The following is a 14,436-nucleotide window of genomic DNA, read 5'->3' on the forward strand; positions in this document are numbered from 1 at the left end:
CCACTTTAGTGTGTTGCATTAAAGGAATAATGACACTATAAAGCAAGTGTGCACTTCTCCAGTCAGGCTTTATTACATCACCCTGCGATGCTGTTATACTCAGCGCACTGACCATTACATCACCCTGCGATGCTGTTATACTCAGCGCACTGACCAAGATCCATAAGAGAATGAATGAACTTAAAGATGGGGAACTACAACAAATGGGAGGACAGTGAAAGGAAACTCAAAGATAGACCAGTGAAAGAAAGACCATATGAACTTAAGACAAGTCCAGTAAACTAGTTGTAGAACACCTGACAATATTTTTTTACAACTATTGTGGTGTCTTACAGCAGTGTAACTGGATCAAACATATTGTACAAAGTGGGTGTGTACGGGGCCAGGGAGTAGGGAGAAAAGTAATCAAACAAGTTAGTTGACTTACAATTAATGGAGAAAGTCATGTTCTATTTTACAGAAACCAATGGGAGTTCTCTCTGACCTTAAACAATCACCATACTTAGATCTAACTATTCAATATTATTAACACTAAATTATTACTTTGATATATATACACACATATTAGCAATATTCCGTTTTTTTCCTCAGTCTCAGAAACATTTTGTAAGTACACTTGAAAATAAAATGTGAATTCTTATTTTTGGAACTCAAACCTCACACTCTGTACTAGTGCACACACACACTTTAGTTAAAGTAGATTACAAGTAATCTCTTCATGCATCCCTATTCATTTATAGTGCACTACTTTTGACCAGGGCCTGGTCAAAAGAAGTGCACTTTATAGGGAATAGGGTGCCATTTTGGACACTAAATTACTAGGTCACTATTCCAATATGTTATGGTCGAGTCTGCTTCATACACTAACCATAATAGAAAACGATAAGGCTACGCTAGATTGTTTTGCTGTTGAAGAGGTGGAAGTCATCTTTGGGATGTAGGACGTAGTAGGAACTGTTTAAATAGTACTTTATGACGATATATCCTTCATTTAGCCGATTTCGCTGCTTTGAGAGGGATAACAGGCTCCGAGCCCAAACAGCCACAGCAGAGGAGCTAATGTGGTGTCACTGGGTTCTCTCACACACACATTTTCTCATGCACACACACGTGGGCTCCTGCATTTGTTGCTCACCCCCTTTCTCTCAAACAAACACACACACACACACACACCTCTTAAACAGCATTTGTGAAGCTTTGAAAATCTGGCAGCCTCAAAGCAGACATAAGCACCAACCCATTACTATTATAACCCCCCTCTTCACACACACATACTCTCACACAAACTGTTCATGTCCATATGCATTTAGTCCATATCCTTTGGAAAAGGAGCAAGGTAGAGTTAGTGTTTGATAGAGTCTAGCGATTTAACACCATCAACCAGACCACCTATCTGCCCCCAGTCTTTTCCACAGACTAACATAACAAGAGATGGAGTGGGTGAGAAAGAGAGCAGCAAAGGAAGAAACAGAAGACACAGAGGTCTAGCCAGTGGCAGTGGCTCTAAAGGGAGATATCTAATCATTGTAGTGAAGATGAAGCTTTCAGGGGTGACGTTTTCCCTAGCTACAGATCTTGGATCAGCTTCAGCTCCCCCAATCCTAACCTTAAACATTAGCGGGGGAAATGCAAAACTGACCCCAGATCAGCATCTAGGGGCAAGTTGACCCTACACGGAAGATGAAGGCAGAAGAAAGCAGGTCTTTCCCCCTGTCCGGTTGCATTGTCCTACAGGGTCTCACAGCCCCTATGCACACCATCCCCACAGAGAGTGATAGGGGAGAGGTAAGGGGCATTACAACCCAAAATCTATCCTGAAAGAGGGAGGGTTGGGGTTAAACAGGGTCGATACCCAGTTTGTCCCTTCTTCAATTGGGGGAAAAAGGGCAGCTTGTGGCTTGTTCCAAATGCCTGGGTTAGTACAATTCGCTGATCGGGGGGGGGGGGGGGGGGAATCAATATATATCTGGGCAAATGTCCCAGTTGCCGTGGTCCTTCGCCTCCCAGTAGCCCCCCTTGTAGACGTGCATGGACTCTCCCGTGACGACGTCCTCGGTCCTCTCGAACCACATCGCCTCATAGTTGTCCTGGTGGACGCCTGACGAAAATAACAAGAGAAAAAGAAAGACATTTAACCTATTGAAAGAATCATAGGATGTTGAGGACCAGCCATGGAAGCTTTGGGAAAGGGACTTCTGCATCAAGACCACATAAAAGGATGAGGTCAGGATGACAAGGACAACATTGCAGCAGTATGGTGGTGTCTAGCTACAACAGTTACCAGAGTTGTCATGTCTAGCGCTACGAGACTTCACACATACGAACGCCGTAAGACTTTGGGAAGTAGTATTTCTCAACTAAGTTACACTGCAACTACTAGAGCGTCTAAGAGGAAGGAGACACAAACTACAGACAAATAACAGAGAAAGGAGAGAGAGAACAACAATGGTGTTACTTGCTTTTGACCGCAGCTCCATAATGACCTTCCATGTCATCCACTGGTGGGGGGGGGGGGGGGACAAGATGGAAAGATATGAGGTATGATATAAAAATAAAAAAAATGTGAGAATGAAATCATGGTGTGTGTGTGTGTGTGTCCCGAACGATGAATACTTGCTTTGATACTCTGAGAGGGGCGGACCACGTGGGGCTGCAAAATGGAAGACTGACGGATAAGTATGTGAGTGTGTGGATAGAAATAGACAGTGATATAGAGAGGAAGAGAGTAGAGGGCTACTTGCTTGGTGTGTGAGGTGGAGAATCGTCGGGATCCGCTGAAGGGGGAGAGAGGAACATGAATAATTGACAGAAAGGAAAGAAATGAAAAGAAGAGGGGGGGGGGGGGGGGGGGGAACAACCTACAACCTAACCAATTAAATCTATTTAATATACGATGATACTTACTGGTGTGGAAAATTAAAGCTAGCCTGCTTTTACTGCGCTACGGAGCGGTTTCCTACCACAGGACATTGCCGCATATCAAAAAATAGTTTCCTTCAAACATTCCTCTGTTTAGTATTAGAATTCACAATGTGCATTTCACAGCACAAGAATAAGCCGTTTCTAGGCATAGCCTGGAAACCTGGGTCGTATTCACTAGACACCTTAGGTAGAAAAACGTCCCGAAACAGGGAGGGACTACCTGAACTTGTCAAATAAGAAACTTGTTTTTGTTGCAAAACGTTTTGCTAGTGTGCACTAATGAACACAACCCTGGTATTGATTGACTAGCATATTTGCATCGCAAGAAAGCTAGCTACCATTTGTCTAACTACCTTTCTGTCATATATATATATATATATACATACACACACACACACACTAAACGGAAAGTGCTAGAAGGATCACGTGTCAGGAGAGGGAATAAGAGAGTGAAAGCGAGGGAGTGCTATAAGGACAGAGCGATGGAGGGAGGAAAGCTAGTGGTACTTGCTTTCGTCCGAAGCCTGGCTCGCTTCCGTACCAATCTCCACTGCATCGGCTGAACACAGCACAAACCAAGGATGGATGGATGGATGAATAAAGAAAGCGGGATATGATGAGGTGATGGATGGTCAGAGGTATTAAATACACCTACCTTGTGAAAAGTGGAACGGATTGTGTGTGTGTGTGTGTGAGAGAGAGTAAAGTGAGACAATAGGGGGAAGAGGAGGAGTACTTGCTTTTCAAAGGCGAGTCAGTGATGAAAGAGTCCTCAATGACAGCTTGGGGGACAGAGAGACAGACATGTGTGAAAGACAGACAGATAGATATATACAAGAGGAGAAAGGGACAGACAGGTAGACTATGAACACAGACAGGTAGACTATGAACAGAGACAGCTCTGGGACGACACTCACTGTCTTTCCTCAAACCTGCCTCCATCTCTGTGTCCTCTCTCTGGCCACAATAGGAAGCCAGAGACCAGACTTCTCATTCAACTTAATGGTGAGTACTTCCTTACTCACAAGCACAAGAATTGGATCTTGCTCCCATCTTGGGCATGTCCCAATAATATCCTCAGTGGTACCGGAGCGCCAAGTCTAGGACCAAAAGGCTCCTCAACAACTTCTACCCCCAAGCCATAAGACAGCTGAACAATTCATAAAATGGCCACCGGACTATTTACATTGACCCCCCCCTCCCTTTTGTACACTGCTGCTACTCGCTGTTTATCATCTATGCATAGTCACTTCACCCCTAGCTACATGTAAAAATTACCTCAACCAACCAGTACCCCTGCACACTGACTCGGTACCGGTAACCCCTGTATATAGCCTCGTTATTGTGTTACTTTTTATTATTATTTTTTACTTTAGTCTATTTGGTAAATATTTTCTTAACTCTTCTTGAACTGCACTGTTGGTTAAGGACTTGTAAGTAAGCATTTCACGGTAAGGTCTACACTTGTTGTATTCGGCACATGTGACAAATAAAGTTTGATTTGAAGTATGCACTTGTTTACCACTTCAAATATTGGATTGGTGAGGAATGGGTTAGTGGGTGTCTCCACCTTGTTTCTTATACCAGTCATTTCCTTTCAAATAAGTATAGGAAAGTCAACAAGTGAACACTGGGAGGAAGGAGAGATAATTGGGATGTAGCCCTTCTTGCACCTCCTTCCCTCACCCCCTCCCTCTTTCTTACCATCCTCCGCTACCTCCACCCCTTCTGCCCCCTCCTCGGGCAGGTTGGCTGCGCGCTGGGCCTCCCTCTCCCTCTCGCGGCGGACGCTCCTCTGCTTCTCCTCCAGCCGTTGCTTCTCGGCGTTGGCCTCGTCCCACCGGCCCGCCTCCATCAGCTGCTGGTCGGGCCGTCGCCGGCTGTCGGTGGGCGCCACGCCCTCCTCGGACTCGTTGAGCGTCAGCGCCAGCGACGAGAAGTAGTACATGGTCTCCGCTCCCTCACTGCAGATGGGAGGAAGAGAGAGGATGGGAAACGAGAGGAGAGAGAGAATGGAGGAGGAAATGGAAGGGACAGAGCAATAGAGAGAATGGAGGAGGAAGTGGAAGGGACAGAGCAATAGAAAGAGCGATGCCAAACAACAGAGGTGAGATGACTGAAAAAGCCATGTTCTTTGACACACCAAATGTCTTATTCATTTGCAGCACATCATCAGCAAACTCCCCCCACACTCTACTCACGGTAGTGGGTTCTTCCTCCAGAGCTCCTTGGCTTTGAGTGTCTGGTAGACGGTCTTCTGTTTGCCCTCGGTGCCGTTCTCTCCCTTATTGCTCTGCATCACCCTGGAGAACTCCATCTTCTCATCCCACGTCCCTGACAGCACATAGTGGGCCTTACCCTCCTTGTCGGTCACCACACCAGTCACCTTCCTGGCCACGTCTCTGGAGAAGTAGCTGTACGGGGCGAACTTGAGATGGCAGCAGTCGCCGGTCCGGTGGTTCACCACGTCTATCTCTCCCGACTGAGAACACCAGAAAGAGCGAGAATGGAATTCTTTAAAAATGTGTCGTTCACCTAAATAAATCTTTTTTTTTTTTATGCTTGGAATTAGTCTAAAATCTCCTAACGTCCATAGTACGTGCTGCGTGCGTCGATGCCAAAAATTGTGGCGTGATAATGTCACTATAACAGAAATTGCCATCATGTGTGAAATATTTCTTACCTGGTCGATCCACAATTTGCCCACAATGATGTTGTGTACTGTGGTAGTGACTTTCTTCCACGAGTAGTGATTGTTGCTCTTCTCAAACACGCATTGGATAGAACCTGTGGAAGAGGTTTACACCACAGCAAACGTGAAAAATTCTAACTATACAAACAAAACATTTGCGTGATGGAGACATTGGCTGGCAGCTATCAGTCCTCACACACCGCCTTACCCAGAGGCATGATGGAGAGGTATTTTCCCCTGAACTTGCTGGCGAGGGAGATCTCCTGTCGGAGGGTCCAGCCTCTCTCTGAGATGGCATGATGAGCAGCTGCAGGTGGGTGGTGACTCACCTGGATGAAGGAGGATTGGGTAGGGCTATATTACAATTGAGTCACTTAGCACAGTGTTTTGCAAACCCAGTCCTGGGGAGCCACAGAGTACCATGTTTCTTTTTAACTGTGCACTAAAACACCTAAATCCACTAATCAATGGCTTGATGATTAGCCAATTTCTTGAGTCAGATATGGTTGTGCTGGGCTAAAACAACATATTTAAACAATTTATCTAAATTAGTTTCATACACGTGGGAGTAAAGAGAGCTGTTGTTTCCCACATCTGCCACTAGGGGTTGTTTTCCCTCAGTAATCCCCCAGAGAATTGAGTACCACAGTATGAGTCATAAAAACCAGAAATGGTGGTTCCAATCGTTTATTTTTTTTTCAACCATTCATTTTTCAATCTGGGATTTTAGAAATACTTATTATAAGGGTTGTGTAGGCCGTGTAGGGTCGTGTAGGCTTCCCCTGGCATGACGTTTTGATAACCATGCAAATCTCTCAGACACGGTAACTATACCAATAACAAGCATAGCATTTGGGGAGTCAATTGAGGCAAATATATTGATAAAAAACTCACGGCTATCAAAACGTCACGCCAAGGTAAGCCTACACAGTTAATTAAAAAAATTACGTAAAATTCACAATGTGAAAAATGAATGGCTGAAAAACCACTGGAACCATTTCCGTGGTTTTATGGGTATTATGTGGCGGACTATTAGAACGTGATGCAGCAGAAGGGAACGTTTCAGCACCACAGGTGATGGACAGCGCTGGAACTCCTGACAGTTTATAGAGGTACCACTACCCACTACCCTTTCTGTAAATGTACTGTGGGAATTGTAATGGGAAATAATTTTCCTGTATTTGATTTACTGTTGATATGGACTGATATGTAATAAACATGACTGTATGTGCAGGGAGACGCAGACAGATGCATTCCCTTGGGGAAGGGAAACAGGAGCTAACCATGTACGTTTAAGTAACATATCTAATGAAGTAGTCGTCACTTGTTAGTCTATAATTATCTGTTGTAACCAAGTACTGTTGTTCTACCTTTGACCTGTTAAAACTGCCGGTATCAAATGTTATGGTTCATGTTTGACGTCAGGCTCGATTCGAGGACAGAGATAATGTATCTGTGTCACTGTAGCAGCTGTTGCTGGGACTTCCCTGCAAGCCTCTCGGGCTAGTGTTTACAGAACATTTGATGCTGTGGGATTAATATTTAAGGGCCTTCTCTGCGTTTGTTCTGGAGGGGTCTCCTAGTTGCAACTTGTAATAAACCGGATTGATATGATCAGATTGTTGTGATGTCAACTTGTGGTTAATTGAATGTGTATTGGTTATAAAAACATTGCCACTGTAGATGCAAATCATCTTCTCTCCTACTCTCTCTGCCCCCTCCCGCGCTTAGCCCCTCACCCATTTGAACCTGTAGCCAAGCCCCCTTCTGTTTTTCCAATTCCCCTCTATCCCAAAAAGTCATTCCCCCCCCACCTTTACCTGTTCACACAGTGAGCGGTAGCCGCTCTCCCTCAGCCGGTCCAGTTCGTAGGTCTCCCCCAGTAGGGGGTTGAAGGGTTTGCCTGTGCGGTGGACCGTAGTGGAGTAGGACGATACGGTGAAGGCAGCCACGTAGCACAGCTGCTCCAGAGAGCTCTGGCATTTAGCCGCCTTGTCCAGGAGCTCGTAGTACTCCAAGTCCTCGGACAGACGCTGCAGCATGGAGATCGGCTCGTTGAAGTTCACCTGAGATAAAATGGGGAGAAAAGGGGGCGAGGAAGAAAGGAAACTTAGAAATGGGAAAGGGTTTAAGGAAAAATACGTGTAACTGCCAAAATAAAGGAAACACTGACAAAGTGTCTGGGACTCTATTGGAGGGATGCGACACCATTGTTCCACAATTTGGTGATTTGGTGGAAAATGCTCTCAGGCACCTCTCCAGAATTTCTCATAAATGTTAATTTGGGTAGAGAACTGGTGTCTGAGACACACACACACTTTAAAACCCCCTATGCTCCTTTGAGACCCCTCTTTCAAAGTCACAGACTTCTTCTAGCCGTGGTAACCAAAATATTTGGGAAACTGGCCATTTTTATACATGACCCTAAGCATGATGGGATGTTAATTGCTTAATATACTCAGGAACCATCCTGTGTGGAAGCACCTGCTTTCAATATACTCTATCCCTCATTTACTCAAGTACAGTGTTTACTGTATTTTGGCACTTACCTGTAGATCCATTTCATTCCAGAAAGTTGTTCCCTCCCTTCTGCCCTTGTTCAATACAATGCACAGAGCTGAAAGCAACAGTTAGGGTGTGCTGCAATAGTCTATAGTCACACACACACGCGCGCGCGTTTTTCTTACAGGCATGGGGATCTTGGAGAGCTCTTTGCCGATGCAGTTCTTCATGATGCTCCAGAGGTTCAGCGAATAGTTGGGCTTGTCTGGGATTTTGGTCCGCCTCTTCCTCACTGGCTCCACCTCCAGGGACTGGGGCGACTCCGGATTGGACCCCAACGACTGCTCGTCACAAAGCTGTGGTTGGCCAAAAGAGGGCAGAACACATACACGTTTTATTTCAAGGGACATCCTATGTACTGCAAAGCAAGTAATTAAACAAATATTTAAAATATTAAAACAGTGACAGACTCACCGATTGGTCATCGATTCCAGTCTCAGCGCTGAGACCACTGATGTTACTTCCTGACCTTCTGAGTGGAGAAAGAAACAGAGATATATAGAAAGAAAGAAGTGCATTTTACCAATTACAATTTTCCTTCTAAATTCTCAGTTTATTGCTCATAAAATGCCATGCCATTTGTATGGATAAAAATGAGGAGGTTGAGAGAGAGAGAAGGAAAGAGCGAGAAACAGGGAGAGACAGATGGAGAGTTAAAAGAAAAAACAAAAGAGGTAGAGGCGTGCTGACCTATGATACTTGGGGTCAGCCGGTACAGTGATGAACCCCGCCGGGTCCTCCATAGCGTCAAAGAACTCGTTTTCATCATCCTCGTCGCTTGCGTCTCCCTTTGCTGAGCCCGAAACTGAGGGAGAAAATGAAATATTATGAATGATAGTGTGTTGTAGATTCACTGGTTGACTTAACTAGCAGGCTAACAGTCAGTTTGGAGTTAGGGGGGTTAAAGGGCAGGGATCAAAGAGTTAATGTAACAGTTTGTTTCGGGGTCAGAGGTGATGCCTTACTCTTGCTGTTCAGGGCAGGGTTGCTCTGGGAGAGGGGCAATACGGTGGCCCCTCTGAAGGCCCTCTCCAGGTGGTTGTGCTGCTTGGCTAGCTGCTCCAATGTTTCCTCCAGCCTTATCCTCTGGTCCCGCTCCGAATGCAAGGCTTTCTGCCACCGTTTACTGTGGGCCTGGGCCAGCGCTAGGAAGTCTCTGCATGCCTGGGGAGAGAAATGTTAGGGAAACAGAGGAATGTCAGGGAAATCTCAAAGAAACGCTTTAAGAACATTCATACAACACCACAAAGCCTTGTAAAGGTTTGTGTAACACTCAAAAAACAGATGGCTCGTACTGTGGGCTTCAGCTAGACTGCACTATTAGACCTTCACTGTATTCTATGTACAATTCAACGTAAACCAGTTGCCTTTGCACACTGTAAAAACAATAACACGTACGTTGATCATAGCGTTGGAGGTGATGCGGAACAACGTGGCTCTCTCCGTCACCTGCCGGATCTTGCCATCCGCGTCGCCTCCCAGACGCACCCCCTCCAGCTCTGACAGGGACCTAGGACAGCGGCACAGCCAAGGAGAGTCAGCCAGTCCCTTCAACCCATCCCCCTCAGCCCATCTCTTCTGTATGTAGTACATGTCATTTGTTTATTCACTCAGACTACTCTGCAACCAAGACAAATATCTGGTCCATAAAATCTTAGACCTTACCTGGTCAACCAGTTACTATGTGCTTGTAAGGATAGAACCGAGCAATAGCTTTTTGCATCCATTGATGTGTTCTATGGATGTGGGCAAAGTTATCTTGTTCTATTACTATCGGTGTCAATACATGGGGGAATCAACCAGTTGTTTATTGTAAGGTTTGTGTGAGACTGATGGGTTGACCCCTGACCTTTGGAGGGCGGAGCCGTGCTTGGCGATGAGGTCGTTGCAGGTGCTCAGGTCTTCCACCTTGCTGCCCAGCGTGCGTAGTGTGGACTGTACCTCTGAGTTAGAGTTACGTGCCCCTCCGCCCTGTCCCGAGGTAGGGGGTGACGTGGGACACTCATCACCAGAGTCATCTGGAGAAGAAGAGAAGAATCTCAAATATATTTTGATTTGTTTAACACTTTTTTTTGGTTACTACATGATTCCATGTGTTATCTACAATGTAGAAAACAGTCAAAATAAAAGAAAAACCCTGGAATGAGTAGGTGTCCAAACTTTTGACTGGTATTGTATATGAAGAAAAAATATACATTCTGTCAGAATGATAGCCCCACCCCCTCACTAATTGGGGGTTATACAGTAAACTGTAATTCTTGAGAAATAAAACATGTTCTCTCTCTCAAAGGAACATGAAGAAACACATACAGTATACACTCCACTCAGACACCCCCCTCAACCCTCCTTCCCTTACCCTCTCTCTGTACCCATTAAAGACTGTTCTACACAGACAAATCCCTTCCTTTCCCGCCTCATTTTTCCCTCTTCTCCCCCCCTCACCAGACTCGGCCTGATTGCGGACAGCCTTGGCCTTGGCCAGCTCCAGGGCGGTGATCCAGCGCTGCCGCTCCACCTCAGAGCTGGCCTTCAGGTGGTAGGTCTGTGCCCCGCCGTTGGAGATGACAAAGTTGCACGAGTCCTCCACCGCGATGTTGGCCGTGGCCAGGTTGATGGTGCCCCGGCACGTGTGGCCCATCTCCGCCTGGGTCCTGGGGAGAAACAGAGCGAGAAAGTGGAGTGGATTAAACTAGGGTCAACTCCTGAAAAAGTCAACTCGGTAACCAGCTCCAACTCCTGAACCAGCTCCTGCTTGTACAGCTGGTCCGAAAACAACTCCTAGTCCCCTAACCTGGTCCTTTTTAGTGTTTACTCATCTGAAGGAACCATTTAGGAAGCAACACGGCAGAAGCTTCTCTAAGCCTACTGGAAGCCAAGATAAAGACATCACTTTAACTATGCCTACCTGGTTTCTTTTGTTCTGCAAACTCCAGAAAGAGGGAAAGAGGCTAGAGAATATGTTCAGATTGAGGCAGCTTTAGGCTAGTTGGAACAAAATTAAGTAACCTAATTTTGGACAACAATGTTCTCTCTTCCACATGAATGTTTTATTTTACATTACATTAAGTAAAGGTCTCCAGTTTAACCAGGAACCATTATGATCACACAAGCAAAGAGGGTGGACCCAATACTCAGAAGCGTGGCAATAGAAACCAGCTGACTGATGGACCAGTGTGGACTATTGGCTATTGTTGCCTAACTAATTTGTTCATATGGAACAAAGGAATCTGTCTAATACAGCTATGCTATCTCAGATGCAATATAGCCTAGTGTTGAAAAAACATTTAATATTGCACCATTTCTGGTTTCGCAATTTTGCATGATTGCAAAAACCTTTGTACAAATGTCTCGCTAAATGCACTCTTGGCAAGTTATTCGAGAGAAAACAACCTTACTTGGAAAAAGACTCAGAGATAGGAACATGAAAAGTGTGTGAATTGTTGGATGTGCTTATCACCTGACTCTAAATTGTTAGGCAAACAGTACTGTTCACACAACACACACACACACAGCGTTCTTGGAGTGGGAGGTGAATGGTACACAGCTACTTCACTAAACAAACACGACTCATATTACACAGCCCAGTGAAGACACAATGACTCCCCCACAGGGCTGAAAACACAATAAGTATTCGGCCACACCTCTTTGTTGCAAGCAGAACGGAGGAGTCATGCAATATTGTGACACCATTATATGGCAAAGAGTTACACAGGGAATCCATAATGACCTCAAGCTTCAATTTCTTTATGATACTGTGCGCCATAGTCAAAACTCATGATAGGCATATAAAGGAGAGCAAGTTGTATTCATCTTGTAGGGCAGGGGAAATGGGAACAACACAGAGCAAATCACAGCTATAATATAACCGTTTAGTTAGTCCTCCTAGCTAACACAATGTCCTTCACTCTCACCTGCCAAACACCTACCCTTGCCGTTGTTAACAGAACTGCTGGAAAGCAGTGCCCAACAGGGCAGGGGTGAAATACACTGTCTGCTGGTGTGCTAGCTAGCTACTTATCCCGCATGCTGTGTACCGTAGTCCTAGCTAGCTAACTAGAACACAGTGTCCTTCACTCCCGCTTGCCGAACACCGGCCCTCGCAGGAAAACAGTGCCCGACAGGCAGGGGCGAATGACACCGTCTACCGTTGTCCTAGCTAGCTACTGACATTGTCGCCCCCGCCACTTCTTGTGTGGGGTTTATCAGCGTTTGGCATCCAACGTTATGGTGCATTACCGCCAACTACTGTACAGGAGCACCCTGCCTCCCGCCTATGTACCGGAGTCCTAGCTTAAAAATGGACCAATAGAAGTATAAAAAGAGGGGTTCTGGCAGATGCAGGAATGCCCACATGCAGGAACGCCCTTAATTGCGGGCAGCAAAGATTTCTGGTAACTGTTAGTCTCATCTGTTACAGCGGATGCAAAGAGGTACTATGTCATGCAACCCCATCTCGCTCCATGCTTACCTATAGTAGGATAGTAAACCGTTGCTCAAGACGAACCATCGTCGCTGGTAGCCCTTGATGTAATTTGTCCATTTGAATAGCCATCCTTTGTATGTGTCTCCAGCCGGAGTCGGGGTGGGTGCCTTGGGCTCCGACATTATGACAGCCTGAGCCTTCACAGTGGGCTATTAGATTGGGGCCTAGGGACATGAAAAGTAGTAAGACAACCTAAAAATGGCAGTGGAAAATCTACAGGACAATTTACTAACTAACTAATCCATACATACTTGGGATACGTAGAGGTCTAGTAGTAGACCACGTAAGTTGTCAGCGTAAAGTCAGAACAGTTTCTACAATCAGCATAACCCAAAGGCAGTTAGACGGCGATATTGAGTCAATCGATATCGCCATCTACCGGCCTTTAGGCTCCAATCAGCAGTCAACACCCGATTCCCCATCAGTGACACTAGCCTATCTGTCAACTACCTGGCTTTGGTTAACAGTTTATATTGTGTAAATTGATATAGTAAGTGATATCAGCAACTTAGCTCAGCTGGATAAGTTGTTGGAGACCAACTGCTGCTAGTGATGTTAACAAGACTTAGCTTACTAGCTCGCCTACAAACGTCGGGCTAGATAAGATAGGCTAAGCAGGTAGTTAAGCTAGTTTCAGTAGCTAGCTAACGTTGACGGCAAAACCAGTCTTGTCGAGGGCAAGACGATAACAGCAACCACGTTTCCATCCAAACGTTGGCATAAAGGTAGAGGGATACTAGCTAACGTTACTACTACACAATTTGCAATGACTATACACTTTACACATTTAGCATCGTCAGTGCAAAATCAACACAAACTCGCTAGCGGCCTAACAACACAGCACTGCCTGGCGCTGAAGTGCAGCATCACACACCGGACTCACGACAATGACAGGCGGATCCACATCGACGCTAGCGACCGTCGACCGAGAGTCGATGCCTTGAGCAGCTAATCATCTCAAATTTTGCAATAAAAATACACGTATATTATGCTCGTATAGATAGCTAATCAATGATCCACACACCCAACCAACCAACCTTTATCAGTATGTCGAGGAAAAACTGACGCAATTTCCTTGTGCTTGACAACTTCAACATCCGACTTTCAGACTGGACATTTATTTTTGCATAAAAAATGAAAGTAACATGACAAACGTAGCTATCAAGCTACAACCTTTCCCAATCAAAGTTGTCTTCACCTTAGCATTAAATGTCACGAACACAATTGCTTTCAGTTGTTTACTTTTTTTTTTTTTTTTTTTTTTTTTTTTTTTTACAAATATGTCTACCTACCTTGTATCGATGGGCGAGTTCGTTTTACGTGGGCGGGGTGTGCACATTGTAGACCATTCCATTGGTCTATTATGAAATATCCACTCAACCGGGCACCGGTCCATGCAAAACGAACTAGCCCACTCACTGGTACCACCTGTGTGTGCCGCCAGAGACAACAAAGTGCTTTCGCTTCCAAATGTAAACACATAAATTAGAGTCCTCGTTAGAAACCTTTTTCAAGGAAAATACTCCTACATTTCTCAACGCTGGTGGAACCTTCATATACAGCCATTGGGTTGAGCACTGTGGGTGGGGGTTTATTCATTACGGAAACAATTTATGGATTGCCATAACCCCAATCCGGATATTTTATTGGTGATGAAAAACATCTCACCATGTATCTTGACCTGTCTCCTGTCCCACTTGTCTGTGCCATGGGTCCACAGTCTGTTTGCAGCGCCAGCTTCAGTTGACCCCGTAGTGTCCTGTTCTAGTCCTAGGCC

General features: G+C 45.4%; 1 protein-coding gene across 11 annotated transcripts; it reads right to left on the reverse strand.

Moving 5' to 3' along the window:
* Positions 1–49: 49 nt before the first annotated feature.
* LOC139579003 (oxysterol-binding protein 1-like) lies at positions 50–14,039 on the reverse strand. 11 transcript variants are annotated; one of them, XM_071407186.1, is made up of 18 exons: positions 13,697–13,919; positions 12,645–12,823; positions 10,619–10,827; positions 10,026–10,194; positions 9,575–9,686; positions 9,142–9,340; positions 8,867–8,981; positions 8,591–8,645; positions 8,302–8,472; positions 7,435–7,680; positions 5,823–5,943; positions 5,606–5,709; positions 5,124–5,404; positions 4,627–4,886; positions 2,742–2,774; positions 2,618–2,650; positions 2,460–2,498; positions 1,816–2,098 (listed from the first exon to the last, which is right to left on the reverse strand). In XM_071407186.1, the coding sequence occupies exons 2-18, from the start codon at positions 12,779–12,781 to the stop codon at positions 1,956–1,958; spliced, it is 2,427 nt and encodes an 808-aa protein (XP_071263287.1). In that variant the 5' UTR covers positions 12,782–12,823; positions 13,697–13,919; the 3' UTR covers positions 1,816–1,955. The 11 variants fall into 11 exon arrangements, with proteins under 11 accessions (XP_071263279.1, XP_071263282.1, XP_071263276.1 ...); XM_071407183.1 differs by having other exon boundaries at positions 8,591–8,648; XM_071407178.1 differs by lacking the exon at positions 13,697–13,919 and adding an exon at positions 13,952–14,039 and having other exon boundaries at positions 50–2,098; positions 2,460–2,650; positions 8,591–8,648.
* Between the last annotated feature and the right edge of the window lie 397 nt (positions 14,040–14,436).

This window comes from Salvelinus alpinus, chromosome 6, assembly GCF_045679555.1.
Source record: "Salvelinus alpinus chromosome 6, SLU_Salpinus.1, whole genome shotgun sequence".
NCBI lineage: Eukaryota > Metazoa > Chordata > Actinopteri > Salmoniformes > Salmonidae > Salvelinus > Salvelinus alpinus.

Excerpts from the sequence above, each read along its gene's own strand:
- LOC139579003 (XM_071407178.1), bottom strand. The coding sequence starts at position 12,781 with ATGTCGGAGCCCAAGGCACCCACCCCGACTCCGGCTGGAGACACATAC. Across the intron at positions 8,649-8,866 it reads GCTGACCCCAAGTATCATAG|AAGGTCAGGAAGTAACATCA; the intron begins GTCAGCACGCCT and ends TTCTCCACTCAG. Across the intron at positions 4,887-5,123 it reads TGGAGGAAGAACCCACTACC|TGAGGGAGCGGAGACCATGT; the intron begins GTGAGTAGAGTG and ends TCCCATCTGCAG.